We start from the raw sequence: 16,911 nt of genomic DNA, 5'->3' as shown, positions 1-16,911 counted from the left end.
GGTTCTCGCAGCAATGGTTGTGAAGAGTTCTATCTTCTGAGATGTAATGCCATGTAGCCTGTCGAAATTCAAGCTGTGTTTCAGAAACATGTCTCTTATCGTCAGGACTGAAGAAACACAAGCAGACAGGGTGCAGAACTTGGCTTGCCCTTCAATCCTAATGACAGAGGCAACATTCCTCCAAAACATCGGTTGACTTTCAATGCACAACATGTTATATCCCAGAAGACAGAGCTCTTCGTATTTTAACTGGTTAACTAGTATCATGGGTATCCTAAGTCCAATGAGAGTATTGCACAGTAGTTGTATCCCAAATGAGGCATAGGCTTGACGTACTGTCCCACTGTACTCCCTTTTTTTTCTCCAGTAACTGATAAATGCAGAATATGTAATCAGTAGTTGATCTCATATATCGAAATGCACACTGATGATTCTCAGTAATTCCATGTACATACAGAGTTCAGCAAGAGAGAAGAATACTGGACATAAATTGGTTCCGGGGTCTGTTGTGTCATACTTCACATGTTCTTTCTACTGATGTGGCCATTTCCCCTTATTTCAAACATTTGTGACATGCAACTTTCTTTGGGTACTCTTTTTGTAGAATGTTTAAAACAATGAGATGGTCACATGATCTAAAATTTAGTCTCATTTTTATGGTGGCCAACTGCTGAACTACTGAAGCTAGGAATACTCAGCTAGATCATAAACACACCTACAAATTGTGTATGGAATAATTTTTACATGTTACCAGTTATAAACATGGTGATGATATTAAAGTTTGAGGTGTTATTTGTAAAACTTAACATTGTCAGAATCTGTATAGTAGAAATTATGCATAGAAGTGGATCACTGAATTGTAAATTGCTAATTTATAGCTCTTGTTAGCATCATTATATCCACTAGAAGATATGAAGAAAGGTAGGTATCATACTATTGCAAGAACTTGAATCTATAATGAAGATCCATATACTAACCTTTGTGAGGACCTTCTATAGTCAGAACTTAAAAATTTTTGTGTGGTTGGTTAATTCCTGGGAATTGCTGAAATAAATCACACATTGAACTCTGTAGAGGTCATTTGCATTTGTCATGAGAAAGAAATAATGATAATTTTCAAAATTAACCTGTATTAATAGGACATTAAATCTATCGCTCCTTCAAAAAATTTATAATACCCCATGAACCTTCACACATGACTTTCTATACAATGAAGATCTTTATATAGTTAACATGTCAGGCTGCGGTGAGACAAAATGTACTACATATGTTACTCTGTTTACTACAGCAGCGTCCCAAGTTATAACAGTCCTTAAAACCTGATTGTTATTTTACAGGTTATGGAATGTTACCATTTTGGAAGCATCAAATAAATATTAAAATTTTTACAAAAATCCAATTCAGCCAATTCGTATCTACTTTTTAAGAGATGATTATGTTATGAAATTAAGATCATATTTGTACGTACACCAGTGATACAGGATATGCAGCTGACCAGCCTGTGCGCATGTCTGGCTGGTAGTAAGGCTGTGCAGTTATTACCTTTGTTTAAGTTGTATGGAAGGAAGCCATCAAGTTCAAGTTCTTTTTTATAACTACTACTATTTCTGTTGGATAAAACTGTGTTTCTATTACAGGTGTGAACTGAAAAATTTCTGTAGGAATGCATTTCTATTTATAACACAGGAGTTAAGTCTTCATAGCCAAAGAAGTTTACATAAGTCATGTGTGAGAATGAATTTCTCAGAGATAAGACTTTGAAAAATTTTGGGAACTGTGACATATGAATATTTTTCACTGCAGTCATAACTGATAACACTAGTCACTTTTCTTATACTATGTTGGCACTGCTGACACTGAGATGAGCTGGTGATAAGAAGGAAAGTCCCAGTGTTGCATACAGGAGAAAGATACAATGCAGCCAGAAAGCTGGAAGCTGATCACTGCTAATGTTGCCGATCACTGTGGTTATCAAAGTAAAAAGATTTATGTGAAAATTCTTGAGGTCTGACTGAAAAATCGACATTTAAATTGATATCAAGACTTTTTTATTCAGTATCTAAAATTCAAGACTTTTACATGCCTGCTTTACATATCTCTAAAAATACTTTAATTTCAAGGCTTATGTGGTTGAACCTTAGCACTCCTTCACATTTAGGAGGTCTAAGATTTGATTCTTGGCCCAGAGACCAGCTACCTTGATTCAGTCTTTCTGATGTCCATCTAGGAAAATATTCGGATATCACCTAAAATAGACCTCAGCTTCTCATTCTGTATCTTTCTAAAATGACTGTTCCCATTTGTGCCATATAAACTATACAGCTGAGAAAATACTAAAAATAAAATAAATAAAAACAAGCTGCTAGAGAGAATGTTAAACATACCCTAACCATTGAGCAGAGACTGTGTGGCCATATTAAGCATCTTCATGCTGCGTGTAATCTTGTTATTGGGGTTGCTTGCAATGTATGCTGTCAGCTGGCGTTGCAAGTTGGTCAGAACTGCTGGCATATGTTCTCTTGTCAAAGGATTTGTTGCATCCAAATTCATAACTGCTTCTTCCAGGTATCTAAAATATGTAACAAACATCAGATGTTATGTTTTTAAAATCTTCTGATTTATTAGTACCAATAATAATTTGTTTTTAGGTTCCCCATTCTTTTATTCCATAACTGTTGAGAATTAAGATGGTTTGCAACATGGAGGCTGAAGACTGTGTACTTGGCCATTGCAGCCTATGTCCAAGAGCTGAGCCGTTACTGAATGTCTTTCAGTTAGGACATATGTGAAAACATGAACATAACTTTCAACCAGTGAGGACAAGTACGTGTACCATACTTTCTTTGTCGTTACTATGTGCACCTGTACATAACTTCCAGACTGTTCTCACAAACTCAGCCTCAATGCACCGACATCTCAGCTGCAAAGCCCCATCAGCATATCTGATGAATGTTAAGCTCAGCTTGGTTACAAACCTAGAAGTAACCTAGTGAAGGATGAGAATCGTGATCTGCTTGGAGAGTCCCACAGCATTCTTAATAGGTCAGAGAACTTCTCTTTTATTGAATGTACCTAGTCAGTGATGTTAGTCAGATAGAAATACATACAGCTGAGCTGTTTGTATCTGATCCCAATTGTTTTGAGGTTGAAACTGCAAAGTTGAAAATGTATAAATCACCAGGTGGTGAACAAATTCCAGCAGAAGATGAACTATTACAGTATGAGATCTGTAAACTCATTAATTCTATTTGGAATAAGGGAGTATTGCCTGATCAGTGGAAGGAGTCTATCATTGTACAAATTTACAAAAAGAGCAATAAAACCGACTACAAAATTTTATGCAATATCCTGTCTCAAGGATAAGTTCACATGTAGACGAAATTATTAGGTATCATCAACACGGGTTTCGACACAACAGATCAACCACTGATCTGATTTTTTGCATTTGTCACATACTGCAGAAAATATGGGAGTACAGTGAGATGGTATCATCAGCTGTTCATAGACTTCAAGTAACCGTATGTTTTGGTTAAAACAAAGTATTGTAGAGTTTTCTCACTAAGTTTGAGGTACCCATGAAGCTAGTTAGTTCAGCTAAAATGTGTTTAAATGAAACCTATAGTAATGTCTGTATACATAGACATTTGTCTGACAAGTTTCCTATTCAGAATGGTCTAGAACAAGGATATGCTTTACTGCTATTGCTTTTAACTTTGCTTTAGAAAATGTCATTAGTAAGGTCCAGGAAAACAAGCTGGGAGTCAAATGAAATGGGATACATCAGCTGCTGGTTTGTGCTAGTGATGTAAATATGTGAAGGTAAATTTATCCTCATGCTTAACTAACCAAGCACTGCCATGAAGGCGTATGGGGGAGTGGATATACAGATCCACTTTTTTTTTTGACCTCAGCACTAGATGGAGGTGAACGGTCAGCTTCAAGCGCCCCCTGCCGCCTTACCCCAGGGGGAAAGAGCCCCCGGTACCCACTGGATAGGAGGCTGGGTGAGCCCGACAGCCAGTCTGGACAATGTTGAGAAGAGAAAATTCTTAACCCTACTGGGACTCGAACTCTGACCCCTAGGTCATCCAGCCCATAGCCAGTCACTACACTGACTCCGCTATCCCGGCTCTTGATGTAAATATATTGGGAGATAATTTAAATACCATAAAGAAAAATACAGATGCTCTAACTGATATTACTAAGAAGGGTGATCTAAAAATAAATACAGAGAAAAACTATCTATATATTAATGTCTCATTACCATAATGCAGGGAAAAATCAAAACATAAAGGAGGCTAACAGATCCTTCGAAATGCTGCAAAGTTCAAATATTTGGGAAGAACAGCAATAAATCAAAATTTCTTTCATGAGGAAATTATGTGCAGACTGAACTCAGGTAATGTTTGCTACCATTCATGGAGGATGGTGGCTTCTCAAGAAGGACCCAGCTCCATGAAGTTCATTAGTTATAAATATAACACTGAGTCAAGTAAATGAGCACTACAGCCATGTTATCCCATACCCACAGCCAACACTCAGGAGCAGTACCTGAATGTAATATGTTTAAATGTATGACCTTATTGTCTGGCGGCAGCACATCAAAGAAACGGGGCTCAGGCACAGGTGTCTAAATTTCATACCCATCCTCTACAAAACGCTATCATGGACGAGTGAGAAGTCTGCCAATAACTGCCTGAATGATGAGACTGCTTATGATACACACAAACTATAAGCCTTCATGTACTGAAATATTATCAGCACTCGGAGAAGAGCCCTTCTTGAGAAGCTGCCAATTGTGCGGCTACTCAAGAACTTCCCAGCATTTTATGGAACCAGAAGGTTCATTACCATGTTCACAAGAGTCATCCACCGGTCCCTATCCTGAGCCAGGTCAATCCAATCCATCCTCTCTCTCTCTCTAAGATCCATTTTGCTATTGTCCACCCACCTATGCTTTGGTCTCTTTCCATCTGGATTTCCCACCAATATCCTATATGCATTCATCTTCTCCCCAATTCGTGCTACATGCCCTGCCCATATCATCCACCTTGACTTGATCATTCTAGTAATTATACTTAGAGAAGAGAACAAGTTATGAAGCTCCTCATTATGCAGTTTTCTCCAACCTCCTGTCACTTCATCTCTCTTCGGTCCAAATATTCTCCTCAACACACTGTTCTCATACACCCTCAAGTCTATGTTCCTCCCTTAATGTTAGAGACCAAGTTTCATACCCATACAGAATCACAGGCAAGATTATAGTTCTGTATATTCTAATTTTTATTTTTTTGGACAGCAGATGAGAAGACAAAAGGTTCTGGACTGAATGGTAGCAAGCATAACCAGAGTTCAATTTCCTCTTAATTTCCTCCTGAATCAGGTTTTAATGTATCAGTCATTCCCTAATATATGAACTGTGCCACATTTTCAAAACATCTGTTACCTATCTGTATGTCATGATTTTGCCCTGCATTTTGCTGATGAGACAGCAACATATACTGTGTGTTTACTTTTAGGCCAACCTCCTATCTACAAAAACATAAAAACTGTTTTCCGCTCCTGGACAGCTCTGGTTTCAGGTTAGTCTACACAATCAGCAAAAGGCAGCAAAACTGGTTGCTAAATGCTCATGAATGAAAATTTGTTGACATGTAATGTGCATATAAAATTCCCAAATTCATCTGTCTCATATTAAAGCAGAAGACATTAAATTTTAACACGACCTTTATAAGCAGACACTTACTTGTGCTTCAGCTCTGTGTGATTTGACATGTCAGCAGACAGCTGCTGTATCAGTGAAAGCAGCACATGTTGCTGCAGTGGGCATGGAGTTTGGTTGAACACCTGCTGTGGGTTTACTTTTTCACAGATGAAGACTACTAGCCCTAAATCTGAGGCAGAGAGGGCCTGTAGAAAGAGACACCTTTACATGAATATGTACCTGTACTGAACTTATTGTGGCCTGCTACTTCATTCCTATGACACTAAAAAGTGGTTTGTAAAAACAGCATAATCACTGGTAGTAGACTTGTAATATTAGGACACACGGATTACATTTATAGAAAATCTAGTGCTGTTCAGCTATGGTAAAATCTTGTCAATTCAGCTTACTGCGATGAAATGTCTGTTTAAACTAACAGTCTACAAAGAAGATTTCTGAGTTGTATATTTAGAACTCAACTTTATACAGAAAACCTTCATGAAACAGCCAGTTAAATTTTGAGAGTTGTCCAAAATTAGTTACTTAGTTATTGGAGAGGGTGGGTTTTCCCCATGCACTGAGACCTGTATTGGTCCATTGTGCTTCCCTCTTATGATTTTTACCAGTCTCTATATCCTACCGGTACTGGTGCTTACCATCAATCCCGCCCAGCCAGCAAGACTGGCTCTACTAGCTGAGAGGTATCTATAATGCTTCCCCCATCTACCAGAGTTATTAGAGACTGCTGTTGGGCGGGAAACGTCCATTAATTTGGCTCAGTGACCTCCTTTGGAGATATGAGGTTCTTTTACGTGAGGTAAAGTTACGACATGGGACCCACGGCTTAAAGTCCCTCCCGGAGGACTTGTTCCCTGAATTTTTCCGCCCTTAAAAATTCAACGACCTCCGCCGGGTATTTGAACCCGCGTACTACGAGTCATGAGGTGGGAACGTTACCTCTAGACTACGGAGGCCGCTTGTCCAAAATTAAGTAGGCACACTAAATAATCTTAATGAGTTCCACTTTCTTGACAATCATAACAGGCAACAGAAATTCTTCAGCCACAATGGAAGACACTCTGTTACAACAGGACACTGTCATTGCATAACAGTAGTTCAAGATGACATTTGTCATTCCTAACCCCCCCCCCCAAAAAAAAAACCTGAGGGGGTATGATTGTTTGCTCTGCATTTTTAACAATTTATCAATTGCATAGGTACACAGCACACAACATCAATGTGAGTGACAAATTGGGATGCATGCAAAAGCATAAAAAGTAGAACCAGTGTTGCTGAAGAGTTTACCTGCTGAAAAGCTGTATTAATCTGGCCTTGTCCAATGAGCTGTTCAATCTGCATTTGCTGCACGTGAGAGTCAACAATATGAGGTGCAGGTGTCACAGCACGTGATCGCACTGCGGTGATCACACTGTTCTGAATAACATCTTGTTGTCCCCGGAAACCTTTGGCTATATGTTCCTTTATTGTCTCACAAACAGTCTTGTTCAAACTGTCCTGAATGCTATATGAAATTGAAATAAGTGATATGAATGATGATTCATGTTATTTTATCTCTTCAGGTTCTGAACACACAACTGCAGAGTGACAAATACTTCAAATGCAATAACACATGGGCATCTCAATTTCAGTCATAGTATATGGTAAAATGTGTATGTCTCTGTGTTTTTTTTTCACTTAGTAGGGGGTGGAGTCCATCTAGGTCCACTCGGCATGGTGGCCATTGTTTGGCCTATTGTAGCCTGCCCCGGGTGATTATGATGGAGAATTTGGTGGAATGAAGATTGGCAGGGGAAACCGAAGTACTTGGAGAAAACCCAACCCAGCGCCACTTTGTCCACCACAAATTCCACTTGACCAGACCTGGGATCGAACCCGGGCTGCCATGGTGGGAAGCCAGCGACTAACCACTTGAGCTATGGCACAGCCGTTGATTATAGTTTAGTGTTTATTTCTGTCACAGGAATGTGCCACAAGCTGTTGGAAGGGAAAAAAATATATATTGATGTAAAAAACTAAGTCTAGTATTTTCATGTCACCTCCATATTGTCATTCAGGAAATCATTACTGAAAAATTGACATATTCTTGATTAAATTGGTCTGAAACAGTTAATGATGTAGTATTATCTAAAGAGGTTATTGATCATTCAGGGTGATGGAAGGAAGACGTGATAGAGAATATATCAGGAATGCAAAGGAAGTGGTCGTAGAATACTCTGCAACATGACTGAGGATTACCGTGGAAGCCTATTAGGATAAGCAATGCCCTGGCACAGATTATAAACAAGAATCTCCAGGACAAATGAGCAGTGTCACTGCTTCAGTAAACTTGTTCAGCACTTTTCTTGTAATGCTAAACAACAATAGGTGTTCACATATTGTTATGGATAATGTGATTTGCACAAAACTTCTTACAAGTTTAATGAAGTATGTAGAAGTCTTCAAACAGGATATCAAAGGGTACATTCTAAAGGGTTCTGATGATGGTGTACAACATTCAGAATTCCTGGGTTTTTTAACTTTTCCATCATCTGGCATTCTAGAAACTAGGAAACATGATGTGTCAGATTTATCAAGAAATTTGATAAAGTTCAATTTGGACTTTGCAAACAGTAGGAGTTACAACTGACTAACATATACCACCTTAAAATGGAAGTTGGTTTTCTGAAATGTGACACGACATAGTTTGGTAGAGCAGTATGAACATTTAGAGGAACCTGCTGCCTACACTTTCAGGGTACTCACTCCCCCCTCCCCCTCCCCACAATCTGAAGATGAAGGCAGCAGGTTACTCCAAAATAATATTAACTATCTCTCAGAAAACATCAGACTACATGGCTTCACATCCCATAAGACTGCAGTCTTCATATTTACCATCATGAGAACCTAAAATCTCATAGTTGTTACTGTAGAGCACTCCTCTCCTGTATATTTTGACCCATTACACATTAAATTTATGGAGTCTGTGCAAAGAATGCATGAAAGTTACAAAGACAAAACAACTCCGTCCAGTGTGACTATTGAAGTTTCTACTACTTGAAAACTTAACACCCTTACATGTTTCAGTCCCTATAGACCATCATCAGAGGGACATCGATACTTTTTGGAAACTACTATCACAATGGGTGATTTGAGTGTTAAAATATATATACATACAATGTTTGTAATGCATAGACTGAGGGTGTTTGAGAACAGGGTGTTGAGGAGAATATTTGGACCGAAGAGGGATGAAGTGACAGGGGGTTGGAGAAAACTGCATAATAAAGAGCTTCATAACTTGTACTCTTCTCCAAGTATAATTAGAATGATCAAGTCAAGGAGGATGAGGTGGGCAGGTCATGTAGCACAAATGGGGGAGACAAATGCGTATAGGATATCAGTGGGAAAGCCAGAAGGAAAGAGACCACAGGGAAGACAAAGGTGTAGGTGGGTGGACAATATTAGAATGGATCTTAGAGAGATAGGAAGGGATGGTATGGACTGGATAATCTGGCTCAGGATAGGGACCAGTGGAGGGCTCCTGTGAACATGGTGATGAACCTTCGGATTCCATAAAATGCTGGGAAATTCTTGAGTAGCTGCAGAATTGGTGGCTCCTCCAGAAGGGCTCAGCTCCATGAGTAAGTAAGTAAGTTAGTTTGTAATGCACAATATATATACAAAATCCAACTTTTCCACAACTACAGCAGCTTTCTTGGTATATTAAAGTTTTTAAAACTTTGTTATTTAAGTTAAAATTTATAAACCAAGTAGGTTCATGTCCCTTCTATCGTCTTTCTTGACGGCGGCTGAACTTGTGCTGCCTGTCTCTCTTGAGGAGACTCTTGGTATCGTCCTGTGTTTGTTTGTGGCATGCTGCGTTGTTTTTACTGTTCTGTACCCACTCAAAACACCCATTGTGATAGTAGTTTCCAAAAAGTATCGATGTCCCTCTGATGATGATCTATAGGGACCGAAACATGTGAGGGTGTTAAGTTTTCAAGTAGTAAAAACTTCAATAGTCACACTGGACAGAGTTGTTTTGTCTTTGTAATTTGTTAGTGTCATGGACCAGAATGAAACAAATCAAATGCATGAAAACAGCGTATGGGAGTATTCTTCCCTACTTACCTTGTAAGTCCCTCCTTAACTTGTGACTGCACCTCCTCTTGTATGGCGGAAGTAAGACGTTCAATGTTTGTGCGCAACGAATCAGACAAGGCCTGTATTTGGCTGATCATATCTCGCCCCTTTTCTTGCTGTCGTCGCTGCTTGTCAAAATAACTTTCCAGAGTTTGAATATCTACAAAATGCCATGAGGACACCTGACTAGAATAAGCAATCCTCTGTACAGCAACATGGGAGAGTGAAAAACTCACAAAGTCTGATTTAAGATTTTTGTAAAGGAGGGTTATAATGGATCAGCATAGAGAATATGGATAATGGATACTTACACTCTTTTGTTCCTTTGGAGAATGATTCATTGATTTGATGAAACATGGACTGGCAGGACTTTTCAAAAGATGGCATCACAAGAGTGGTGAATGCCTCCTTGTATGTGTGGTGCACGGTTGGCTGAAGTGCAGTCACTATGGAGTTACTCAGCACCTCCATCACAGACTGTACAAAAGGAAACAGTATTCAGAACTATTTGTGCAGAACAAAAGAAAAATGTTCCAATGGGAACTCACGTTCCTTCAAATCCTTCAATACTGTATATGGTGAAGACAGTAAGAATTATAATCACAAAACTTAGTGATTCAGTTCTGTACATGATTTTCACTAACACGTTACAATCATCAGACATAACTTCAAAATTTTGTACTGTTACAATGTTTGCAATTTTTAACATATAGAAAAATGTTACGGTTTCTTCCATACTTTCTACCTGCCCTTTCCAGTCTGTGAAGATACAAGGTCTGACCAAAACGTGCTGAGACTGAATATGAGCCAGATAAACACACTGTAAGAACACAGCTGTAATGAAAGTGTTCTGATATGTTTAAGCTCATTCTATTGTTTCATTCACCTGTGGTTCATACTTGAGGTAGAGTGTTTATGTCAAGTGTTGCTTTAACATTATCTGCAAATACATGCATACACATTAAATGTTATCAGATTGGAAAGACATCGACTAGGACTTACCAACTAATGCAACAATTACCAGAACACAAGTTTTGGGGTGGATTATCATTTTGAAGATGAAACAAAGCATGTATTTGGGAATCATTAGCACCAAAATGGAAATTATGTGGTCAGGGCCTTAACCCTTTCACTGCTAAGTAACTCTCAGCACCCTCTGTGCTGAATTATTTTTGAATAAATCTTTTATAAATAATTTAAGTGCAAAGTATGAAAATGTGTGATAAAATGTAACTAATCTTACATCAGACAGGGAACAGGCAGCAGAAGTTGCAAAAATGTTGAATTATTCATTATTTTTCACAGGGGAAAAGTCCATTTGTCCAAGATGGCCAAAAAAATACATAATTCACTATCCTAGAATCACTGTATTTACATCACAGTCTTATCTATGTCACATGTTGACCAAAGTCTACAACTTTATTTAAAACTATTATAGAAAGCACTGCACACTATATGAAGCCATTTTTACTAGCCCTGTGAAATAGCCATGTCACATGAGCATAGAGCATATGCCTTGCTGTGCAGATGCAACCTTTTACATTTCTTAAGCTAGAGGGCAGAAGAATGCAGCCATTGAAATGATTGATGCTTCATTACGTTCCCAACAGATGACTCTATGCACCCGTCAAGTTTGAATGAGATTGGTGCAAAGAAACCTGAGATTTGAAACTCTAGTCACAATACAGGTTTTGTCGATCACAGCAAGGATGCCATGTTTTTCAGAGATCGACATATGTCGACCGCAGCAGTATAAGGGTTGAGGTACTTCCACAGCTTTCCCTTGAAAGTGCTGAGGAAAACCCAGAGTCAGGATAGTTAGGTCTAACACATCACCACCAATGTTGGGTCTTCATGGTTTCTGCATTAGAGAAGTGTATTTCCTCAAGCTGATATTCTCCCTGTCACAATGTGGATAGTGTGATCAGCATTCCTGAGTTTACAGATGCTTGATGGAGTTACATAGGAAACATCACAACTGTTTGGACATGTTGAAAGAACAGATATATAAATAATACAGAAAATATTTATAGAATCGTAACTGAAATTCACAAGACCAAATGAGTGCCACAGATAGAGATGGCACACTGCAGTGTTCCTCAGTTAGTGTGCCATGACAGTCTGAATTGAAATGTATTCGCCACACATCCAACAATTCTAAACAAAGTGTGGACAGCAGTATGATATTGAAGAAAGCAGTCTTCTGGGATTTGGCACCGTGTATATGTGGTGTTAACCGACGTTTCGGAGGAACGTATCGCCTCCATCTTCAGGGTAGAAGAAAAAATATAAGAAATCTGCAAGCGAAGAGACCGTGAGAACCGGTAAAAGCAATCTGATTTTACCGGTTCTCACGGTCTCTTCGCTTGCAGATTTCTTATATTTTTTCTTCTACCCTGAAGATGGAGGCGATACGTTCCTCCGAAACGTCGGTTAACACCACATATACACGGTGCCAAATCCCAGAAGACTGCTTTCTTCATAGTCACCGCCGTGAAAGCCTCAAATCTTACACAGTATGATATTGGTTTGTCAACTCACTGGCCTGTGCCATTGTTTCTTTGTCAAACTGTTGTGTCAATAATTTCTGTATATCATATTTATTACATACTGAACGTTTTCAGAATATGTAAATGAATACCAACGTTTCGGAGGAATATTCTGCTTCCATCCTCAGGGTTGAATTATATAGGTTGAGGAGATGAATCATTTATATATGCAGGTTGCAAAGAGGATGACATCTGGGACCCAAGGGAGTAAGCAAGAGAAGCCTGATCCAGCCCAAAAGGAAAACTTTGTAGGAAAAAGAGCCCTTTTCAGTGCCACACTAAGTTCTTTTATCACAGGTGGGGAATGGAATAATGAAATGGGCCATACTTACCGCTATTCCATTTCCTGCCTGTGATTGGAAACTGAGTATGCCCCTCAAGAGGGCTTTTTCCTATCCACTTTTCTTACTGGCTCAGATTGGGCGCTTCTTCCTTACCTCCCCATTTTGTGTCTCAGTGACCACCTTCACTGCAACCTGTTCTGACAACTGGGCCAATTCCTGCATTTACAAAACTGAACCTTGAGGATGGGAGCAGCATGTTCTTTTGACACGTAAGTAATCCGCTACAAGGAAAAATGGTGTCACAACCCAGAAGATCAGAATCTGATTATGAGTACACTTTATCCATATACATACAAAACTGTACAATAACCATGATATGTTACATCACCATGTTTAAATATATTTTAGTGTGCCCCTACATGGAAAAGGCTGAGGAACACAGATGTAAATGACAGTACTAAATCTATTGTGGTGTATTTACACCACACGAGAGCTGTTGAGCTGTGGAGGTCTGTGGGGTGCAGCAATTGTGCAACAATAAGGAAAGTGGTGTTTCCTCAGTGCCATACCGTGCCAAGCCAAGCCGCACCGCGCTTGCTGCTATGCAATGTTGTGGTAAACGCTTCTCTACAACAATATAGGCTGTTTACCGTGTGGTCATTGCGGAGGCTATATAACGGCAGTTAGAGATGGAACAGGTTCCAGTTTTTGAGGGTATTTGAACATGTTTAAGTAACAGTGAGAGAGTTCTCGATAGGAGACAACCACAGGAAGTTTGTAAAAGACCGGTGAAGACTTAAAGTGTGGTGAGAAGACTTTATTCATGTGTAATACTTGGAGTGATTTGAAGCACTAATTTCTGTGTTGAGATATGTTACCTGGAGATGGCTAGTGTGTGTGTGCAACAGTGGATTATGAAGAGTGTAAATCAGTGATAGTGCTGTAAGTTGAGCATAATTAAGAGAGGTTGTAAGTGAAGTGCCAATAAATCCAATCATCTGAACTAGAACCTGTAATTTTGTCATGCATACCATCCTCCATGTGACATTTTGGTGTCAGAAGCTGGCAGCTCGGAGCATACTGCATTCTTCAAGTGGTTACACCGCAAATATGGGACAATTTAGTGTCACTAGTCACACAACCATAAACTTGTAATAGTATACTAAAGTGTGGAGAGAGGTAGAAGGTGAAAACTTATGGGATGGAAGAGCATGTACATCCACTGACCCATGCCTTAGTGAAAAAGATAACATTTATTTCCTTTTGCCATTACCTTACTATGAACTAGCTTTGCTATATTTTCCTTCAGTAGATGATCAGTAGCTGTCAGTTTCTGCGTCATCTCTACATGAAGCTGGTGCTTCAGTGGTTCCACTGTTGAAACTAAAGCTAAAAAAAATAAACACACAACAGAGATTAGTACAAGGAATAATGCAGAATGGAATCCCAGTTCCCCAGAGAACATAAACATGGACGAATTAGTGCACACTGTCATAGTATTTGTGATACACCTCCAGCAGCATAAGCCAAAGGTTTAAATGCAGCTACCAGAGTGGGGAAATGTTCACACCCTTCAGCCAATTTTAGCCACCCTAACAAATTAGTTCTATATAACTAACCTTAAGTGCTTGGGGGGGAACGTGGTAGCTGCTTCTTCTTCTCGGTGGGTAATTATTTCCATGTGTAAAGAAAAAATTAAATTAATTCCAAAACCATACCAAACCCAAACAAAAGTGCACATAACACCAGCAATGCCCAATTCTTCAACAGTGTGATACATTTAGCAGTCTACCAATAATTTTATAGCTTCATATATTTGGAGAAAAAGTTGGTTAATGTCATTTACTTTCTTTCTTGAATTTACTAAGCTGAAACCTACAAGAAAATATCTTGCGAGGTAAAATGCCTGTACAAAAGCCCACATTTTAATTTGATTCAACACAACTAATCCCTTTTTCTCTCTCCCCTTTAGTTACACTTAAAGGGGGGGGGGGGAAGGGAGAGGGGTAAGGAAGAGGATGTGGAGATTTGAGGTAAGCTGCTCAGAAATATGGAGGCTAAGCCATCTTACAATTCAGATTCCTGGAGAATGGATCTGTTTGGCAATTCAAATTATTTGATACACTTCTGTTCATAAAATTTCATTTTAAATATGGACAATTAACACATCTTTGATTATAATACTACATAAAGCCATTACATTTTAAACTGTAAATAACGGAGTTTAACTTTCCACTTTACAGTGTGAGAAGGGCAGGACACTGTCCATTGGTCCCTGATAATCTCACAATTGATTTACTGGTCCATGAAAAACAAAATGTTGGGAACCACTGTTACATAACCTCACTTCAGATAATGCAGTTCTGATGTTATGGGAATACTAGTTCTAGATTAATAGGATAAACTGATAACAATTTAAGGATAGATCTGTCTGCATGCCATTTAAATCACATACATCTTAAAAAAACAAAAGCTGTCCTGATGTGAAATCCTGGCTCATTATTACTTCCATATGTCTGTGTTTTACTAGCTCATAAGTCACTGCAGGGGTATGCCAAAGAAGTCATTTACTTACAGAATGAAGGAAGGTACCATCCACTGCACTGAATCATGTTACTGGGTTCTCTACTTGCAATTTGTTTCTCCCTTGAGAACAATGAATGAGATTACCCATTTTGTATATGAAAAATGCACTACTGCTTTACTCATTCATCATTCAAAAAAGGTTGGGAACCAGTGTGTTAAATAAGATTAATTAATGCATGGTGGTAGCTACGTACCTGGTATGATGCCATTCTTAATCTCAGCTGTGACAATGTCTTCAAGTTTCGCTGTAACCAAGTTACCAACAGCCTGTGAAATGGCAGACATGATAGCCTCTTGTCTCTTCTGTTCTTTGTCATTGCTCTGTAGCAGCAATTCCTCCAACAAAACCCCCTGCTGCTGTTGATGTTTCAATAGTGCTTTGTCAAGCTGTGACATAATTACTGACTCAATCCGTGGACTAAGTGATGGAGAATTATGATCCCTGTGTTCAGCACGATGGACAGTACATACTTCATACAATTTCTGCAAAAAGTAATGACACTCTGGAAATCTCTTGCACAGTGAAACAAATGCCTGTTATTCTTGGACCAGGCCTGAAATCATACCTTCTGCAAGCTACTTCATAGAAAAGTCCTGTGTGTTCAATGGGGTATCCCATACCACAGTCCTAAGGACCATCATTTATAGGATGCGCTATTTAACACCAACTAACTTACAATGATGAGACTCCCATAAAAGCAAATCTGAATTAAGTTTACGCTGAACACAGTACAGGATGTGTTGTATATGTTAATTTTTCATAAATGTAACACATTTTCTTTCTGCTGTCACTGTTGCATCAACAGAGTAGTCACCTCCTAGAACCTCAGTTGGTGGAACTTCCATGGGAAGATGAGGATGATTAAAACAGCCACCACACTGAAGCAAATATATGTCCTTCATGCTCCCTTAAAAGGCATTTTAATATACTGCCGGTGTTAAGCATTTGATCTTAAGTTCTAATATACAAGGCTACTACAAATGATTCATTCCATTTTGAAATACTATATTGGTCGCCCTGTGCTTTTCCGTTTACACAGAGAACCAGTATCCTTAAGCTGCCGACACCACCACAGAATGCTCTGTTTACATGGTGGTTCTTTTCTGTGCTCTGCTCTGAATGCATGCTGCACTGCAATAACAGATGAACATCTCACATATTCCAACACACAGAAACTCTTTTCCAGCTTCGTCGCCATTTTGTGAGGCACTGCACTCATGCTGCCAACTGGTGTATCACGATGCAAACTCGGTGAGTTTGCGGTTCTCTTCATGTATCAATCATATTTGTATGTGTAATTTTTTTTTTCTGTGGCGCTACAGCCCCAATTTGGGCCTAGGCCTACCTCCATGAAACTCTCCGTTTCACTTCGGTTTACTAGATCTTACACATTCGGTAGGACTCCTTGGGCGAGTGATCAGCTCGTCGTAAGGCCTCTACCTGTAGACAAACACAGAAAAACGCACACAAACATCCATGCCCTGAGTGGGATTCAAACCCACGATCCCGGCTTCCGAGCGAGCAAAGACAGTGCATGCCTTAGACCGCTCAGCTACCGTGACCGGCCTTGTATGTGTAATACTTTGTAAACTATAGTGTTCTGAAATAGAATGAATCGTTTGTAGTAACCCTGTATATCCTCTATTA

General features: G+C 39.2%; 1 protein-coding gene across 5 annotated transcripts in view; it reads right to left on the bottom strand.

Moving 5' to 3' along the window:
* Nucleotides 1–16,911, bottom strand: part of LOC111864906 (enhancer of mRNA-decapping protein 4) — a 56,672-nt gene that overhangs the window by 1,655 nt on the left and 38,106 nt on the right. For 3 of the 5 annotated variants that reach the window (XM_023852510.2, XM_023852506.2, XM_023852508.2), the window contains 8 exons: nt 15,458–15,746; nt 13,951–14,066; nt 10,156–10,321; nt 9,833–10,004; nt 7,010–7,226; nt 5,747–5,910; nt 2,391–2,569; nt 978–1,044 (listed from right to left, as the gene is read on the bottom strand). In XM_023852510.2, coding sequence (XP_023708278.1) covers nt 1,028–1,044; nt 2,391–2,569; nt 5,747–5,910; nt 7,010–7,226; nt 9,833–10,004; nt 10,156–10,321; nt 13,951–14,066; nt 15,458–15,746 — 1,320 coding nt within the window. In that variant the 3' untranslated portion in view covers nt 978–1,027. Of the gene's footprint in view, nt 1–977; nt 1,045–2,384; nt 2,570–5,746; nt 5,911–7,009; nt 7,227–9,832; nt 10,005–10,155; nt 10,322–13,950; nt 14,067–15,457; nt 15,747–16,911 lie in introns of all 5 variants that reach the window. The other 2 variants (XM_023852509.2, XM_033751621.1) reach the window with 2 other exon arrangements.

Source organism: Cryptotermes secundus, unplaced genomic scaffold (genome assembly GCF_002891405.2).
Source record: "Cryptotermes secundus unplaced genomic scaffold, Csec_1.0 scaffold62, whole genome shotgun sequence".
NCBI lineage: Eukaryota > Metazoa > Arthropoda > Insecta > Blattodea > Kalotermitidae > Cryptotermes > Cryptotermes secundus.
Note: the sequence above shows the minus strand (reverse complement) of the source record. Positions and strands in the feature narration are given on the sequence as shown.